This window comes from Salvia hispanica, chromosome 3 (genome assembly GCF_023119035.1).
Source record: "Salvia hispanica cultivar TCC Black 2014 chromosome 3, UniMelb_Shisp_WGS_1.0, whole genome shotgun sequence".
NCBI lineage: Eukaryota > Viridiplantae > Streptophyta > Magnoliopsida > Lamiales > Lamiaceae > Salvia > Salvia hispanica.
Window position 1 is genome coordinate 36691112 of NC_062967.1, and position 17719 is coordinate 36708830.

The 17719-nt window shown below is 32.7% G+C and overlaps 2 protein-coding genes across 2 annotated transcripts; one reads left to right on the plus strand and one right to left on the minus strand.

Annotated features, from left to right (window-relative positions):
• Positions 1-360: 360 nt before the first annotated feature.
• Positions 361-3859, plus strand: LOC125215889 (cysteine--tRNA ligase 2, cytoplasmic-like). Its single transcript, XM_048117471.1, has 9 exons — positions 361-628; positions 951-1014; positions 1356-1517; positions 1768-1938; positions 2022-2303; positions 2408-2533; positions 2946-3164; positions 3269-3385; positions 3462-3859. The coding sequence occupies exons 1-9, from the start codon at positions 456-458 to the stop codon at positions 3744-3746; spliced, it is 1599 nt and encodes a 532-aa protein (XP_047973428.1). The 5' UTR covers positions 361-455; the 3' UTR covers positions 3747-3859.
• Positions 3860-7615: 3756 nt separating this feature from the next.
• LOC125216485 (zinc finger protein GIS3-like) lies at positions 7616-8582 on the minus strand. The gene has a single exon (XM_048118200.1). The coding sequence runs from the start codon at positions 8458-8460 to the stop codon at positions 7885-7887; it is 576 nt and encodes a 191-aa protein (XP_047974157.1). The 5' UTR covers positions 8461-8582; the 3' UTR covers positions 7616-7884.
• Positions 8583-17719: the final 9137 nt, after the last annotated feature.

Sequence of the window (17719 nt, forward strand, 5' to 3'; positions counted from 1 at the left end):
TGTTTTTTATTATAATTGACTATAATTAAATAATTTCTCAAAACTAATACTCCACGATATAAAATAAAATCTAAAGCTAAGATATTAATTAAAATTCTCTCAAAATTCATACACACAAAATATAGTCATTAGTCAACCTCTGAGATTGATTCACATTTTTTCTAAATCAAATTATTGCTAAAAAGGAATTACATAATTTTTCTTTTTCAAACTGAAAATCGCACGTGGAAAGTAAATTGAGAACCTTTGACTGTAAATTGTAATCAAAGTTAAATGCCAAAAACAAAAACATGAGTATTAGTAGTAATTAGGAGAATATTTTCTGTTATTAACTTATTATTATAGTCAAATACACTTAACAGAAATTTCAACCGCAGTAGGGTTTTGTCGCTGTTTTCCTTTTCCAGAGCCCTCAAATTCAACAGCTGCAGAATTTTGTGTCAATTGAAGTAGAAATGGCGGGGAAGAAGCCGGAGCTGCAATTGTACAACAGTATGACGAAGGAGAAGGAGGTATTTAAGCCAATTGTTGAGGGCAAAGTTGGGATGTATATTTGCGGCGTCACTTCCTACGATCTCAGCCACATCGGCCACGCCCGCGCCTACGTTGCGTTCGATGTTCTCTACCGGTTTGCGATTCTTCCAATTTTTATTATTTTGTGCTTGTTAGAGAGTGATTCGGATAGAGATAGAGTGAATGAATGGAATCGGTCGAGGAATTTTGGAGAGGATCGAGTATTTGAGGAGCTGGTAATCATTAATGTGTTCAATCTCTCGAAACGAGCTGAACCTAATTGTCGCAACTCGCAATCGTTGAATTGGTGATGAAATGTTGATTTATTGGATATGTAACATGATTTTTGCTTCACGTCTCCTGATAATTACTTGTTAAACTACTATTCTCTAACCTATGAACTGCATTTATTGAATATTTGAATTGAATTTTTTTAGATATCTCAAATATTTGGACTATGATGTTTCTTACGTGCGGAATTTCACGGATGTTGATGACAAGGTGAGATCTTATGGTAAATTGTTTATTTCTATGTTCACGACTATCAGAATTGGATCTAGTGAATCGGTTACATAGAATTAAAGATAGGGAGCAATGAAGGTTTATAATGTTGAATGCTGTCAAGGGATAAGTTATCATCTTGTTAAATATCTTTCCTCGTGTCAAATTTATGTATATGTTGATTTAAAAAAAACGGTCGTATTGGCAATCCCAAACCTGTGATAAAGGTTGCATGGATTTATATGGCATGTTATTTAAATGTACAATTTGGTTAGGGGCTGTGTGTGTCCAATTTAATTGTGTTAAATATATGCAGTGACTCCTAAGGAATTTATTTGCAGATTATTCGTCGAGCGAATGAGGTTGGTGAAGACCCAATAGCATTGAGTGGGCGGTTTTGCCAAGAGTTTCTTAATGACATGGCTGATCTCCAGTGCCTTCTTCCAACCAACCAACCACATGTTACTGATCATATGGAGCAAATCAAGGATATGATAGCTAAGGTCCTTTGGATTCCTTGTATTTCTGTCCCTTTAGTATATACAATACAATATGATCTTTCTTCTAATTTAAATGCTACTACTACTTTATATTTCTCTCTGCGATGCCTGTGTCTTAGTAAGTTGATGCAAATTGTATGATGTATATGTGGCTGCGTTGATGTCTTATTCTGGAGCTTCTTCTTTTTCTATGTTATCCTTCTTTAGTTCATCATTTACATTTCTTTTGTTATTTACATTCTCAATTTTGCAGATTATTAGCAATGGCTGTGCTTATCCTGTTGATGGAGATGTTTACTTCTCTGTTGATAGTTTCCCAAATTATGGTCGTTTATCGGGGCGGAAGCTAGAAGATAATAGAGCTGGAGAACGGGTTGCTGTAGATACAAGGAAGAAGAATCCTGCTGACTTTGCTTTGTGGAAGGTGAGAATTTTGTTTTCTTAATTCTTATCAAAAAATGGTTTCTGGGTTGCCTCGTGAATTTCTTAATTCTATTCTCATTGTAGGCTGCAAAGCCTGGGGAGCCACAATGGGACAGCCCCTGGGGTCCTGGAAGACCAGGATGGCACATTGAATGCAGTGCCATGAGTGCTCATTACTTGACACACGCATTTGATATTCATGGCGGTGGGATGGATTTGATCTTTCCTCATCATGAAAATGAGATTGCTCAGAGTTGTGCGGCTTGCTCAGAGAGCACAGTTAATTACTGGATACATAATGGTTTTGTTACAGCAAATGATGAGAAAATGTCAAAATCTGTCGGAAACTTTTTCACCATTCGTGAGGTAAATATTCGAGTTATTAGTTCCTGACTTCCTTCTATATACTTTTTGAACCATGTTTGTGATTATCGGGGGTGCTTTGCCTTTAATCAATTATTCTTTCCCAGGTTACGAAATTGTACCATCCTCTTGCACTAAGGCACTTCCTCTTGGGAACTCACTACCGTTCTCCAGTCAATTATTCCATATCTCAGATAGAAATTGCTTCAGATGCTGTTTTCTACATATATCAGGTGAATACCTTTCAGGCAACGTACACATGTCTTAGATGGCTAGTTATTGCTTATATTTTCAACTCGCTTTCATAGTTTGTTCATGGTTTTCTTTTTCAAAATATCAACTTTTCTTTTCAGCATATGAACTCTAACTAAACATAGATTTTCAAATACTTTTAACATCTATGCTGTTCTATGTTCGTAATTTTTATGCAGCAGAAACTAACCATTGGTGTCTTGCACTGGTATTATGGTTTTATGTACAAGCTATCTTAGTATCTTGCATTCTTGATTTCATACTTTGTTCTTTTACTTGTGGTAAGTTCGGTTTCTCTCACATTGCACTCTGTATATGAACATTAAAACCAACAATAACAGAGATTTTATGTTTCACCGTGTGTTACTTATGGGTTGTTTTCATTATCAACAGACACTTAAAGATTGTGAAGATGCGTTGTCAGCATTTAGAGAAGATGCTGGAGTCAACAATCCTAAAGTTCGTATCAGTCCCGCTGCACAAGAATGCATAAGTAGGCTGCATAACGATTTTGAGACAAAACTAGCCGATGATCTGCACACACCTACCATCCTAAATGCTTCCCTGCAAGAAGCATTCAAATACATCAACACGAGTGTAAACTCACTAAAGGTAGGGATGTTCATCGATATCTCCCCTCTCCTCCCCTCCCCTCTTCTTTTCATCATGTTGGCAACTTACATAATTTGGACAATTTGTTCGTGTGATTACTTCAGAAGAAACAGCAGAAGCAACAACAGTTATCCATTGTCAAGTCACTTATTGATCTAGAGGTAGAGATCAAGCAAGTTCTCGGCACTCTTGGATTACTTTCCAGTTCAACCTACGCTGAGGTACCTCATTTTCTACCTCTCTATCACCAGTAATTTTGGGAGCTGTTACGTAGTAATTTGTTTTATCGGGCCTCAGGTCTTGGAGCAACTGAAAGACAAGGCTCTGAGAAGGGCAGAGTTAACCGAAGAGGATATTCTCCAATCAATCGAGGAAAGAACACTAGCCCGGAAGAACAAAGAGTTCTCTAGAAGCGATCAAATTAGGAGCGATCTTGCAGCAAAGGGAATCGCATTGATGGATGTCGGGAATGGCACTGTCTGGAGGCCCTGCGTACCAGCTCAACCAGAGACCGCTCAGGTCGATACCAAAAGTGTGCCGCCTGCTGAAAAAGATCAGTCGGCTAAACCAACCGATAAATAGCAGTTACGAACAACAGATTTAACCTGTGAACTATGTCAGTAGTAACAAATCATACTATACTGTATCTATGATATTTGTATTTTCCTTTCTAATGCAAGAATTTTGACTATTAATCTTGTCCATGAAAATTCTTAACCTATTTGTAAGCATTGTAGCTCTGGTGCATAAACACCACCAATTTTGATTACTTCTCAATTTCCCCTTTCTTGATAGTCTTGTTATATCTGAATCTGGATTTATGAGTGTATTTTTTTTCTTCTAATAAATTTATATATAAACCGATCAAACCTATTTTCTTTCATCATTCACAAATTTTGAAATATTTCTTCGTCCCATAATAATTGTGAATAAATTGAAGATGAAACATCAATTGAAGCATGAATGATGAGTACTTGCTTCAGTATAACACGAAGGGGAAATGAATCACGGTTCGATGGTAAAATTCAATGCGTATATCCGGAGAGGTGTTCGATTATGTAGCAATAAAACACAAAATCACCTTCAATCTAACTTGGTTCAATCTCCACTAACATTACTTTAATTATTTTTTCTTTCTACCTCACTCTTACTTTATCAATTGTGCATTAAAATCCATGTCCAATATAAAGTTCATATTCCTATGGGACGGAGGGAGAACTCCATATTAGACTGCGTTTGGTGAAAATTAAAATTAAGGAAATTGTTGATGTGATATTGATATGACAAAAATTTGGTGAAACATCAAAGGATGTCATAAAAGTGTAACAACTCCCACTTAGGGTTCCCTTATAGTAAGCCAAAATCATGTACTTGTACAAGTTAATGTCCCACAAGGTACAACTATGGAGGTTCAATCATCCCCACATATAATTCAAGAATCAACAAGTAGATTCGTACCCAAAATTTACTCATTTTTATGGTTTCTCAATAACTATTTTGGTTTTACCGACAACCCGCCAAATTAAGAGTTTTTTTTTTCGATTGTAAGCTGTAACAATAAATTTTTAACTTTATTATCACTATAGATTTGAAATATTTTTTACTTTTTGACATGATGGTTACACAAAGAGTTCTTCGCACAAAACATAAGGCATGGATGTAATTTTAAATTAAAGGGGCAAATATTTAAAACACATATAAATGATTCGTGACAATATTTTGGCATGATTGCATCCAAAAATTAAGTTCAAAATATCATAAAAAGTTTATAAGTGAGTAACATGATATAATTAATAACACTAGATGGGGAACTCCATAGTGGGGCGGCTAGTTTTCCAATTAAATTTCAGTAAGTGCTAAAATAGTATTTTGTCACTATCAAATCTAGGTAATATAAAGAGAGGCATGCCCGTTATCTACTTAACTGAAAATCATTACTAGTACATTTTTGTGCTATTTTTGATTGAAGCATTTCCTAGGAATCTGATCCATTATCAATGCCATAATTTACTCCTAAAAAACAACCCTAATTTGTCCCTGACAGTGAAATCTTGATTAGGGCACACATGCAATTATATTTTAGTTGAAACAAAACATGTAATTGGAAACATTTTATTTCTACTTAAAACCTTACATCATTGTACATCAACTTGATGTTTGTCATGTGACTCATGTCATGTCATGGTCCCAAAATAAAAAAACTGACCTTAATTTGCAGTCTTATCAATCAAGAATGTACATGACATGAATCAATATAATTATAATGTTTTCATCATCAAAGTTTCCAATATAAGTTGCATGTGTATATATTGAAAAATCGAGCTTAATTACATATAATCTTACTATTAATATTCTTCCTCCATCCGCCAATAGAAATTTCATTCTGATCTGTCTATAAGTAGAAATACAATTTCATCAAATCTATATTTCACTACATATATTCCATTAATAATTTTTTTACCCACATTTCATGAAATCAGGAAAAAGTAAGACTCTTGTTACTGAAAATGAAATTGGACCCTAAAAATATTTTCACACTGTCGGCATAAGTCATAACTAATTTTTTGAACATATATAGATGCTCTCTCTCATATAATTTTTTGATTGATTTTACATGAGATGGATGTCCACACACATCAATTCTAACTTTGATTAGGGGGTAAAATAAAAATGGGGGCAACTATAGGGCCCCCAAATAACAGCTAGTCGTACGATTTATTTCTGTGGGATAATTATGGGATTGGATTTTCTTGAAATTTCCTTTGCACACAACAATCACGTTCATTATCTCCAAAAAAAGTTATCGTAGGATTGTAGAAAATACACTTCTTGCTATATAAGTCCACAAGCTTTCAAGAATCTCAGATTGTGTAAATCCTTTGTTTCTTTTTCACTAAGATCGGCTCATCAATTTCACACAAAAATCTTTTAATCAGACATGAAAAGGCATATAATCTGCAAATCCCTTATAATTTATTGATGTTTAATCTCTTGTAGCCCTCTTTTCATAATTTGATATATTATCATCATGTCCCTACTCATTCACATCATTACTACTCAACTTCATACTATGAATATATATTTGTAAATTGTGTACTTCTATATCCTAATTAATTAAGTTATATAGTGTAGTCTTCCTTTCCATAATGTAAGAATATGATGAACAAAGACTTTATGCATGGAAATAATTAAATGAGAAATAAATTGTAAGTTTCCAACTTAATTATTGTCATTGCATATCGTAAATTTTTGTAAATATGGTTCACATAAAGGTCTTCTTATTATGAGGATGTGAGAATTTCAACGAGCATCAAAAATTATTGCATTCGCCATTAAATAGCACTAAAAAATAAAATTGAGATTCGTACATGTTGGATGAATGCAATTGCATTCACCCGACAAGGTGATGCAACCCGTTGATGTTCGTGATCGAAGAATTCTCACATTCTCACCATAAAAAGGTTCTTGGATCCTTCCTTACTAACATAAATCATAAATTTAAAACTTTAAAGCCAACATGAAGCTAGAGCATGCAATGAAAAGGCACCGACTTAAGACACACCATCAATTTATTAAAAAAAAAAAAACGTTACTTTCCACCGAAAAGAAGGTGCCATTTTGAACATTTTCCCCTCTCAAATAGCTAATATTATTATATATTATATTTAGTCTTTTAACCCAAAGAAAAATGATTAAAAAAAAAAAGTGGGAAAGCTTGAAAAAGATAAGACTTTTAAATGCTTCATTCTTGGATTTGCATTAACTTGTTTTCGTGCTTACACCTAAGCTTCCTTAAACATAAATCTCATTGGCTTCTCACGTCTACCTATATACATACTTTTATGTATTTATCATTTATTGCCCAATTATTTTTTTCCCAACTATATCTGACCATTTTTTCTTCTCAAATTCAAGTAGTTGTTGAAATAAACAACTAATTTAATTCAGACTGCCACATTATTAAAGTACTCGTTTGCAAGCATCCAATGAGACCCTTCAAATCTAATTAATGAAGTTTGAAACTTCAATTATTGAATGTATTGTAAACATATGACAAATATGGCATTAAACTTTGAATGAAAGCTTGAAAACCCTACACTGTTCTTTTGTGTAGGTGGAATTAAATGGTCTAAATAATGATGACAATAATGACTAAACTACCTATACTTCAGTTTGTGCGGTTGACAATAATTTTGTCAATATCATGAAAATCATTATGCCATTTTTGCATGGACTACTATACCTATATTCTTATATGTTACTTGAATCGTATTCTATTCGAAATTGTCTCACGTTATTTGTATCATTTTTAGTTATAACAAAAAACACATTTTATTAATATGTCTCTCCTCTTTTTTATTTTATTTTCTCCATATTTAATCATTAAATTATTTTCTTAAATCTTGTATTTAAGAGAAACGCTCCATTTAACAAGGAATGAAGATAGTATAGGACATCAAAACTATACTAATATTTCCAATCCTATTATTATAACTCTAACTACCAATTGGATCGAACGAAATACATTACAATGCGGGACCCACAAATTCCGAATTAGTTACATAAATTTCATCTAGTGTTAAATTTAAAATTAAAGTAAAGAGAGCACTTTTTTTAAAAAAATTTAAATGTGTCACTAGAGAAGAAGAGGAAAAATAAATCAATAAATCAGAAGAAGAAAAAAATGTACAGAAAAATCCGATTGAAGCCGAGAGAGTCCTCACGGCGCGGCTGGAGCCAAGCTGAGATGCAGATCCAGCCCAAACCCATCGTCAAAGCTAGGCCCATTATCACTCGAAAATCTACTCAGCGACGGCCCATTATACCCCAAAATGGGCTTCGAAGAAGGCCCAACGCTAGGCCCGCTTGGGGCAGAGGGGCCCGCGGAGAAGACGCACCCGTGCGACACGTGGAAGGGGGGCGGGGCGCGTGGGGCGTAGACCCACGGCGGCGGCGCGTGGGCGGCGGAGAGGAGGTGGGAGGGCGGGGCGAAGGCGGAGACGATGGGGTTTCGCATGTAGGAGACGGCGGCGTTGCGCGTGGCTTGCATCTGGGCGCGCTTGAGCTGCTGCCGCTCCTTCTTGTGGGCGTTTTGGTGGCCGCCGAGGGCCTGCGAGTTGGCGAACTCGCGGCAGCAGTATTGGCACTCGTATCGGCGGCCACCGGGTGGGTCCGGCCGCGTGGCGGAGGAGGAGTCCTCTTCTTGGTCTTCCTCCTCGGTGACGTGGAAGCCGAAGAGCTTTAAGGGGGCGCTAGTGTTGCATGATGGCTTGTTTTCGTAGTCCACTTTCGTCATGGTGTACTGAAATGGAATATTATGGAGCAAGTAGCTTGGAACGAAGGAGAAATGGAATATTATGGAGCAAGCAGCTTGGAACGAAGGGAGTAATAAATGTGTGTTTAGAGAGAGGGGAAGCTATGGGGGGTTTTGTTTTATAAGGGGATTATTGCATGTGTGGGGTATTTATACATGTAAATTTGTGTGTGTGTGAGAAAGAGAGAGTTGGAAACATACCCTACAAACACTTTAAGGAATCCAATAGATTGCACTTGTCGATATATCAACATCATATTTTTCTGAGTTTTTCACCTTCTCTTCTACACCTCTATCATGTCAAGTTACACAACTGCCCTTTTTAACTTTTAGGGTTCTTGTTTGGGTTAGTTATATTAATTGTTCATTTTTTAACTTATAGTACAACTATTAAAACACTAATAATAACGTGGATCTCACTATCCACTAACATTACTTTAACTACTCTTCCTCTCCGCTTTACCAATTTTGTCTTAATTCACGTGTCATATCATATGCACCATATTTTTATGGGGCAGAGGGGGTATATATTTTGTCTTTTTCTTGGTAAAAAATACACAGACTTATTTTATGATGAGTACAAAATTTTGTTTGCCGTTATAGCTTGTTTTTTAGGTCACTGAAGTGGGCATGAAATACTCCCTCCATCCGCGTAAAAGCATCCCATTTATTTTGGGACGTCCGCGATTTAAAGTCTCTTTTACTTTTTTTTTTTTTCATTTTTAGTAAATAGACACCACATTCAACTAAAATCATTGCACTCACATTCTATTATAAAATCAATATATAAAAGTGAGGCTTGCATTCCACTTACTTTTTCTCCATTTTTCTTCATAAAGTCATACAATTTCTTAAATCCTTGACGAGTTAAAGTAGGATTATAAATGACGGACGGAGGGATACAAGTCATACGACAACCGTCATCACAAAACTTTATATATTCTTCTTTTTTTTACATGCCAAAGTATCACTGGGAGCTTTATAATGATACCTTCATATTTTCATCATGTTTCCAAAGAATCTAGCTATCGGCCAACGAAATTTGAATTCAGTGCCAAATTTTAAAAAACTTAAAGATCATGTTGTTTATCACGAAAATAAGGTGAAGAAAAAATAAAAATTTGGATATACGATTGAATCGATATTGTTTCTATTATTAGTATTAGGGTTTCCCCATAAAAATTATTTGCATTCGTGGAAAAATGAAAATTTATTGTGCTAGCCTTATAATATTGAGACCAAGGGAAAAAGTAGTAGAATGTTAAATAATTTGTGGAGCCTATGAACTATATATATATGGTGTGTGGGGATTGGAGTGAAGAATGTGATGCATGTGAGCTTTGCAGTATCAAATGATTGAGTTTGCCCCTTGTTTTTGTGTTACTATACACATACCACTTTCTTGCTAGCTAACACATTCACTTCATCATGGGCCAACATTCAAAATCAGACCTATCTATATATTTATAATCATCCATTATTTGCAGCAAACAGCTGGGCATCAGTGAAAAGTCCAAGATAAAAACATTAAAATAGTATATAGGTTATTTATATTGCAAGATTTGGTAATCCACAAGATTTCAAAAGTGGAAACACCACAAATGAATCATTCCTATGGTGCAATTGTAGCACTGTTTGGCCAGCTTTGAGTATTAATGCTATCCAATATTATATTCATCATTCATTTTCTGAAAAGGGACTTTAGTAATAAAGCCAAATTGTCAAAAAATCATAGTCAATTCTAATAAATATCTGATTATATCATAATTTTGATAAATTGTCCATATATGTTATTGTACATCATAAAAAATTCAAAACACCTAGGACGCCGGATGTTTTTAGCTATGGGACAATTGAAAAAATTGTCAATGTTATGATGTAATCGGATATTTTTAAAATTATGGGATTAACTAGAAACTACCTAAATTTAGTGATTTTTCTGTCTATTTATCATCATTAAATATAATCTCATTTAATAAGTACTACCAAACTTCAGTTAAATTTGTAAGGCATTTAGTATTTACCTAACTTCTACTTCATGTCGTCCTTGTGCTTGACCTTTCTTGGAGATATACATGGAGAAGAAAGTATAGCATTAAATTTCTTGTCATACACCACTTATAACAGTATACCAGAATTTGTTGGATAATTAAGTAGCAAATTTTCATTCAATTAGACATCAGAAATGTCAACATTCATAATTTCATACCCCACGTGATATTCACATCCTTACTTAAAAATTTGGACTCTCTCCGTCTCACAATGGAATTTGTATTTAACTTGGTACGTGTTTTAAGAAATTTAAAAGAAAATGAGTTGAAAAAAATTAGTATAGTATGAATTTCAATTTTATATACGTTAATTTTATAACAAAATGTTATGGAATGAGTTATTAAAATATGAGACCTGGTTATCATTTTATAATAAAAGTGATAGTGGACCTTTTTTCTTTTTATCATGGATAAAGTAAAAAGGAAAAAATGGACTCTTACTATAGGACAGAGAGAATATTACAATATTAGTTTAAATTTTATTAAATTTATTCATGATTAGAGATATCGTGAAGCCCATCTCTCTCTTCATTATACTGAGTTGTGCATGCATGGGCAAGAATGTTTTTGTACAAACAACATTGTTTTGTGTGTTTATCAATCTAAACTCAGGAATTCAGTCATCGCCAATGTCCTTTAAAAAAATTTGGCAGAAAATAAAAGGAATATTTTAGTAATATCATTAGGAAAAGTTTGGTAGAAAAGCAAAATAAATAAATTAAAATATGATCAATAAGAACATATTTTAGGTCATTTTTAGTCATTTAAATAATCTACCCCACTCTTTTCTTGGATTGGTTTCATGGCTTTTCAATCATTAATTAATATTAATTATGACATGAATGGTGGGTACATAATCTACCCCACACTTGAATATGTGTATTTTGAAAATTTTTAAGGTAAATATCGAATTGTACAATCATCATATCTTTCATATGATTTGTGTTGAAATTCAAAACTTTATACACACTCTTATCGTCTCTTAATTAAATATGATAATCTTAATTAGTGGAAATTCAAACTTGATGCCGACATTAGTATTTTACATACGTAAATTTTATGTTTAATGAATGTGTTCGTGAATCATGTGTGAAAGAGTATGAGTTTTGACAAGATGTTAAGTGGAGTGGATTACGTGGTGATGATGAATTCTTGTTAATTTTGTTTGCGTGATTTACGTTGAAATCCATATTGTTTTAGCCTTTTGGCTTTGCTTTCAATGGCAAAGATCTATTAGAATCTTACTAACTACATCATGAGAGAGAGAGAAGTGCTTCAAATTTACACACACACTGACACACATACATGTGGGTGTGTGTGAAACTATGCTACTACTACCATATTTGAACCTATTACATTAGTATGATCACAACAAATAGTTACCCTTTTACTCCCTCCGTCCACGAATAGGAGTCCCGTTTTTTCATTTTGGTCCGTCCACGAATAGGAGTACCGGTTCATAATTACTATAAATGGTAAAGAGACCCCACATTCTACTAACTCATTCCACCCACATATCATTTAAAACTAATATATACAAATGAGACCCCTATTCCACTAACTTTCTTCCACTCACTTTTCTTAACATTTCTTAAAACTCGTGCCGAATAGAAATGAGACTCCTATTCATAGACGGAGGGAGTACATGTCATATAAATAGCTACACAAGACAGATTAGATCATGATAGAATTTTTCTTAAAATCAAAACACAAAATTATATCAGTTCACAAATATATTGATATCAGTTGGTATTACAAAATATATCAGTTTTTTATTAAATATCAGTTGATGATTCATGAATATCAATTTTTGACTCAATATCAGTAATTGATATGTTTTGTGATGTCAACTGATATTAGTGTATCCGAGAACTAATATGATTTTTAGTTCTCAAAGTTCTCATTTTCAAAAAGTTCTCACCGGAACCACTCCCTAGCTAAACATTTACATATGATAGCTAAATTATCCTTAATTAAACGTCACTAAATTTTGTGACATATTTTAAATTTTGTGACATACTGCATGGCTGCCTATATATACTTACAAAGTTGTCACAACAAAATTTAATGACATTTATAAATGTTATAATATATACTTCGAAAAAATTATGTGAAGTTGTGAACTATCTGCAAAATAAAATAAATGAATTATCAATTTGTTCCAAGTGCAATGAATTCAATTTTATTTAGTTAAAATACAAATAGAGACATAAATTTAAAAAGGTCACTTGCTTTTGTCCCATTACCACCTAAGCTAAACCTCGATATACAAGAGAAATATATTATTGAGTTATCTATAGTTGAGAAGTTTTGTGGCTATAGATTTAGGAATTGTAGTTAGGAATCCTACTATAGAAAAATATTTTTTTACAAAAACCTATCTATCTATCTATATAGATATAAACTTGTCGTCTAATTAAGAGAACATGGATCCAATGATTATATATACATATATATTAGCTAGGAAACCCTAGTAAATATACGATCACTTCTACTAGGGGCTCAAGAAGTTGGTTTGACATTTGCAAATCTAGATAAAGACAACCAATTTAAATTGGAAGTTTAATTAAGATGAACAAGTTTGCTTAGACTTTCAAAAATTGCTAAAAACTCGAATCTTTGCTCAAATTTGTATAAAGTTGTAGAAATCGTGTAGCGTTGATTTAAATCTCAAATCTCATGCTTTATGGTCTTTTCGTGAACCTGCATATGATTCAACTAATTCCATAAATCTATTGTTTTTACTTAGGTGGTGTAAAAGTTACAACAAAAGAAAGTTACTACTACTACTTTCCATATTCCTTCAAATTATGACATAAAAATAGTGAATCTAGACCAAAAATCTTGCAACTTTTATTTTTCTTAATGCAATATAGTATACATAGGGTAGGCGGACCCAATCATAAGTTATAGCACAGTCCCATATATTCACTTTCTTCTTAGAGCACATTTTTAGAAAATTCATAAAATTAGGTCAAATTATGATTTGTCATACAACATTGAAATTTGGATTTATCACTATTATTACATACTGTATTTTTTTGTGAAAATGTATCTGATTTGCCATCCGAAAATCATACATGGATATGTCACCACCAAATGAGTTAAAAGATAGTATCGTTTATTTATAAAGAAAAAATTGTGTCATTTAGTTTAAAATATCAATAATACGATATTACATGTAGGCGACTAGAATTTTTCATCGAGAAATAATTATGAACAAATCCAAACTCCGTAGTTTTTTCGTTTGGATGTTAAAATTGCGAGATTAACCAGAATTTGACCAAACTTCACTATTTTTCCACATTTTTCCCTTTTTATATTAAAAGTGGAGTTACTGTATAATTAAGAAAATTTAGCCTTTGTGGGAAACAAGGAACCGGCCCAACCAAAATTCTGCAACACTTAATTTTGAATCATGATATATACAGTAAGACAAGATTGTTTGAGGATAAAAAATAGTCAAGATTAGAGAAAAAAATACAAGCACATGGCCGCCCCATTCTTATAGGGAAAAACATGTTATTGTCTAAACTTAAACTATTATATGAACCTAAGAACCTATTGCACGATGCCCATGTTGATATATCTAAACATACATAGAGATAAGTAGAATTGAGATGATTTAGATTAGATATATTATTGTCTTCGTATAATTATTGTACTCATTTATATAATCATAAGCACAATGTAAAAAAATTGAGATTCGGTAGAAATCATCTTTAGTGTAGAAACATGCTTTTGATTTTTTTTTTAATTTCTAAATTTTATACTTTAAAAATAGGTTTTATGTGACCCACTATTTGCATGAAATTGTGGGTTTGATATATCTTGATCTGTGTTTAATATATATAGAATTACAAACGATATATGGTTTTAAAAACTTAAATATTGAGCAATTAAAATACATTAATATTGAGTGTTTTAATAAGCTAGCAAGCTTGTCCAATCAACTTCTTCACAAGCTTGTTGATTAATCTACTAATGCACTTAATTATTAAACATGATTAGGGGCTTTTCATTGTGGTTAATGGTTTCCATCACCGATTGGAAAATGCTTTTTAAGGACCAAAATCATGCTTTTTTTTCTTGGTGTTGATTGAAGTAATTCTAGATAATTATTATTCTAGATTGCCTAAATCGGAATATGGCCCACTAAATGTGTTTGTCAAGACAACTAAACCAATGAGAGCTTATTCAATCAATATCAAGAAAAGATTATTTCAAACATGATCCTATCCTAATACAACCATTAACTTTTCTAATCATCTTTGTTCCCTTTTTACAGCCATGACTTTGGAAAGATCCAAAAAGGATTAAAGAGAAATGGAAAAGAGAGTGATATAAGACTTAGTTTCCAAGTTGTAATCACCTTTTATGGATATGTTCAAAAGCATGGTTAAATTAACCATTTACTTATGTGGGGCTGACTCAAATAGAATCATTGGAAATCCATTGTTTTATCTTTTTTATCAACGTATATAAATATTATACACGTAACATGCACAAATGAAAGAAGATTGAAACATAAAATATATAGGTAAAATAGCGGAAAAAGTATAAAGTTTAGTCAATTTTGAAATTTTAAAAAATGACCGAATATATTATAATTTTCACATTTTCTTCACTTGTCTCATGAAAAATAAAATTCTGACATGATCTTGTATATTTGAATTTATTGACGAGACATGTAAATGTGTAAAAATTAATGATATAATTGATATTTTTTAAATTGCGGGATTGACCAGAAATCTGTCCTGTTATTTCATAAGAGTATAATGAGTTCTCCAAATAAGTATTCCAAGTGATTGTAACCTACTTCAAATTGAATACAATAAAGTTGTGGGATTGGTGGAGTTTGCTTTAAGTCATGTGATATGTGACTCTATCCCTTATTTGTAGTTTAATACACATGTCAACACTTAAACAATCATGAACTTAATTAATTGTCTGATAACTTGGCCGAAGCCTAGATTACAGTCAAGAATGTCTACTATATTTTTAATACATTTGACAGTGAACTCCAATATTTGGGCTTTTGTTATTTAACTAATCTTATTAAAGTCCCGTGAATTTAGATCTACTAATTAAGAGTTTTGTTGGTGGGGTGGGGTGGGGTGGGGGGTAGGGAGATATGTAATAAGACAAATAAAATGTGCTTAGGGTTGCTAACAAAGTGGACATTTAGACGGCAACATAAACACCACATTAGATGTAAACTCAAAACACATTTGTTGGGGGACACTTGCACATGTCATTGGGATTAATTAAATAAAAATGTTCCTTGATTAAAGCTAATTGGGCAGTTTAATATTATATATACAGAAGAAAATAAAAGCTAATAATTGGGCAGTTTAGAATTATATATAGAGGAGAAAATAGTGTTACCATCTAATCATCTATATCTAGCTACATGGGCAGCGGTTTTTCCTAAGCATTGATCTTTAATTTTGTTGATTGGACATATTGGTTTGAGTGTGTAATACTGAAATAGTATGAACTAAAAAGAGACAAACTAAAGTATATAAACTACCTCTCATATCACCAATTAGTTTTGGATGGAACCTCACTAGCATTAGAGTACCTTCCTTTTACGTGTCATTACTACAACTACGGGCTTTTGCAAGTAACATTTACCAAGCAAATAATACTTTCCGAGCTCTTTGCGAACAACAGTGATAAATGAAATTGCAATGGGATTTTCTAGCAATCACTGAGCATATTTGTTTTCAGTGATGTATTGGGTACACTATCACTCGGTAAGTGTTACCATAACAACAATCACTTGATACAACAATGTTATTCCTAATTGCCGAGAAAAATCATCACTACTTGCTAAAGCCAATTTTTTTGTAATGAGGTACACTTCAATGAACGAGGCATCCCATACAGAAATGAGAAGTGAAAAAAAATTAACTTAAAATATCACCATCTATTATTAGTTGGTTTTGGAATGAATTGCATTAGATTTTAGTTGATTTTCCTTTCACATGTCAGGTACACTTCTATGAATAAAACAATACCTAGTCCATGTAATAATTTCGAACCTACACTATATAGTATTCTTGAACCCTCTTTACATACTTTCTTAGTACTACTTTGTATGTATATGTGATCTCTTCTCTCTATATAAAAACTTGCACATGTGCGTACGTGCGCTTGCATGTGAAAACTATGTCATGGAGAAAGACTGACATAAATAGATTTTAAGTTATAAAATGCTCTACAAAACAAGATGATTACCTATTTCTTTAAGAAAGAACCTTAAATAATCACTCTTTTTTTTACAAAGTTTGGAGGCAATCAATGAGTTGGGCCACTAAGTGAGATGCAAGTTTCAAGTTAAGTCAAAATAGCAAGTTTCCTACCAGTTATTTTTATTAATTAATAATGTAGTTACAAGTTAATTATTCTTGTGATTAGGTCATGTCGGGAAAACACTAAATACTTATATAGTACATCTAATTTTTTGGGGCTAAACAATGTTTTTTTTTCTACAAGTATAGGATCAGATAACCTAAGATGGATTTTAAATAAATGATTAATTTATTTATTGGGCTTCCTGTCCATCTGCCATTGTTTAAGGCATATATATATCTCTGAAGTACTAATATATTAGCTTAATTAGCCTCTCAAATCGGTTAATCTGATTAAAATATTAAAGCTTAGCAATAATGCAAATAAAATTATTACTAATTTTCTATCTTATCCCCTCTCTAGTATGTGTATATAAAACTATTGCATTTACATTATTGCATACCAAAAGCAAATCCCAATACCAAATAACAATAATATAACATCAAAACTTTGGTGTCACGCTAGACAAACTGTGAAACCAAATTCGTCAAACCTAAATTAATTAACATAGATGAAAAATCCGATCTTAAAAAGGACAAGAATGATAGAAAAGAGCAACAAAATCCAGAAAATATGGTACAACTACATAAAGAATTGAAGAAAGAGTTGGAAATCTAGTCACCATGCATACTAAATAATAAACAAAAATTTATGTCATAATCTTTTAAAGGCTATGTCAAAAGCACTTTTAATAATCACACGACTCTTGAACCAAATAAAATGGGCTAAAATAAAGAAAATTCTTGATTTGGATTTGAATATTTAATCCAAGGATTCAATGACCTCCTGCAACAAGCGTAATAATATTTGGAAAACCTTGTGCCAAATGCAAC

Coding starts and splice junctions, on each gene's coding strand:
- LOC125216485 (XM_048118200.1), bottom strand. CDS start 8,460: ATGACGAAAGTGGACTACGAAAACAAGCCATCATGCAACACTAGCGCC.
- LOC125215889 (XM_048117471.1), top strand. CDS start 456: ATGGCGGGGAAGAAGCCGGAGCTGCAATTGTACAACAGTATGACGAAG. Junction 1,939..2,021: donor CTGACTTTGCTTTGTGGAAG/GTGAGAATTTTG, acceptor TTCTCATTGTAG/GCTGCAAAGCCTGGGGAGCC. Junction 2,304..2,407: donor ACTTTTTCACCATTCGTGAG/GTAAATATTCGA, acceptor ATTCTTTCCCAG/GTTACGAAATTGTACCATCC.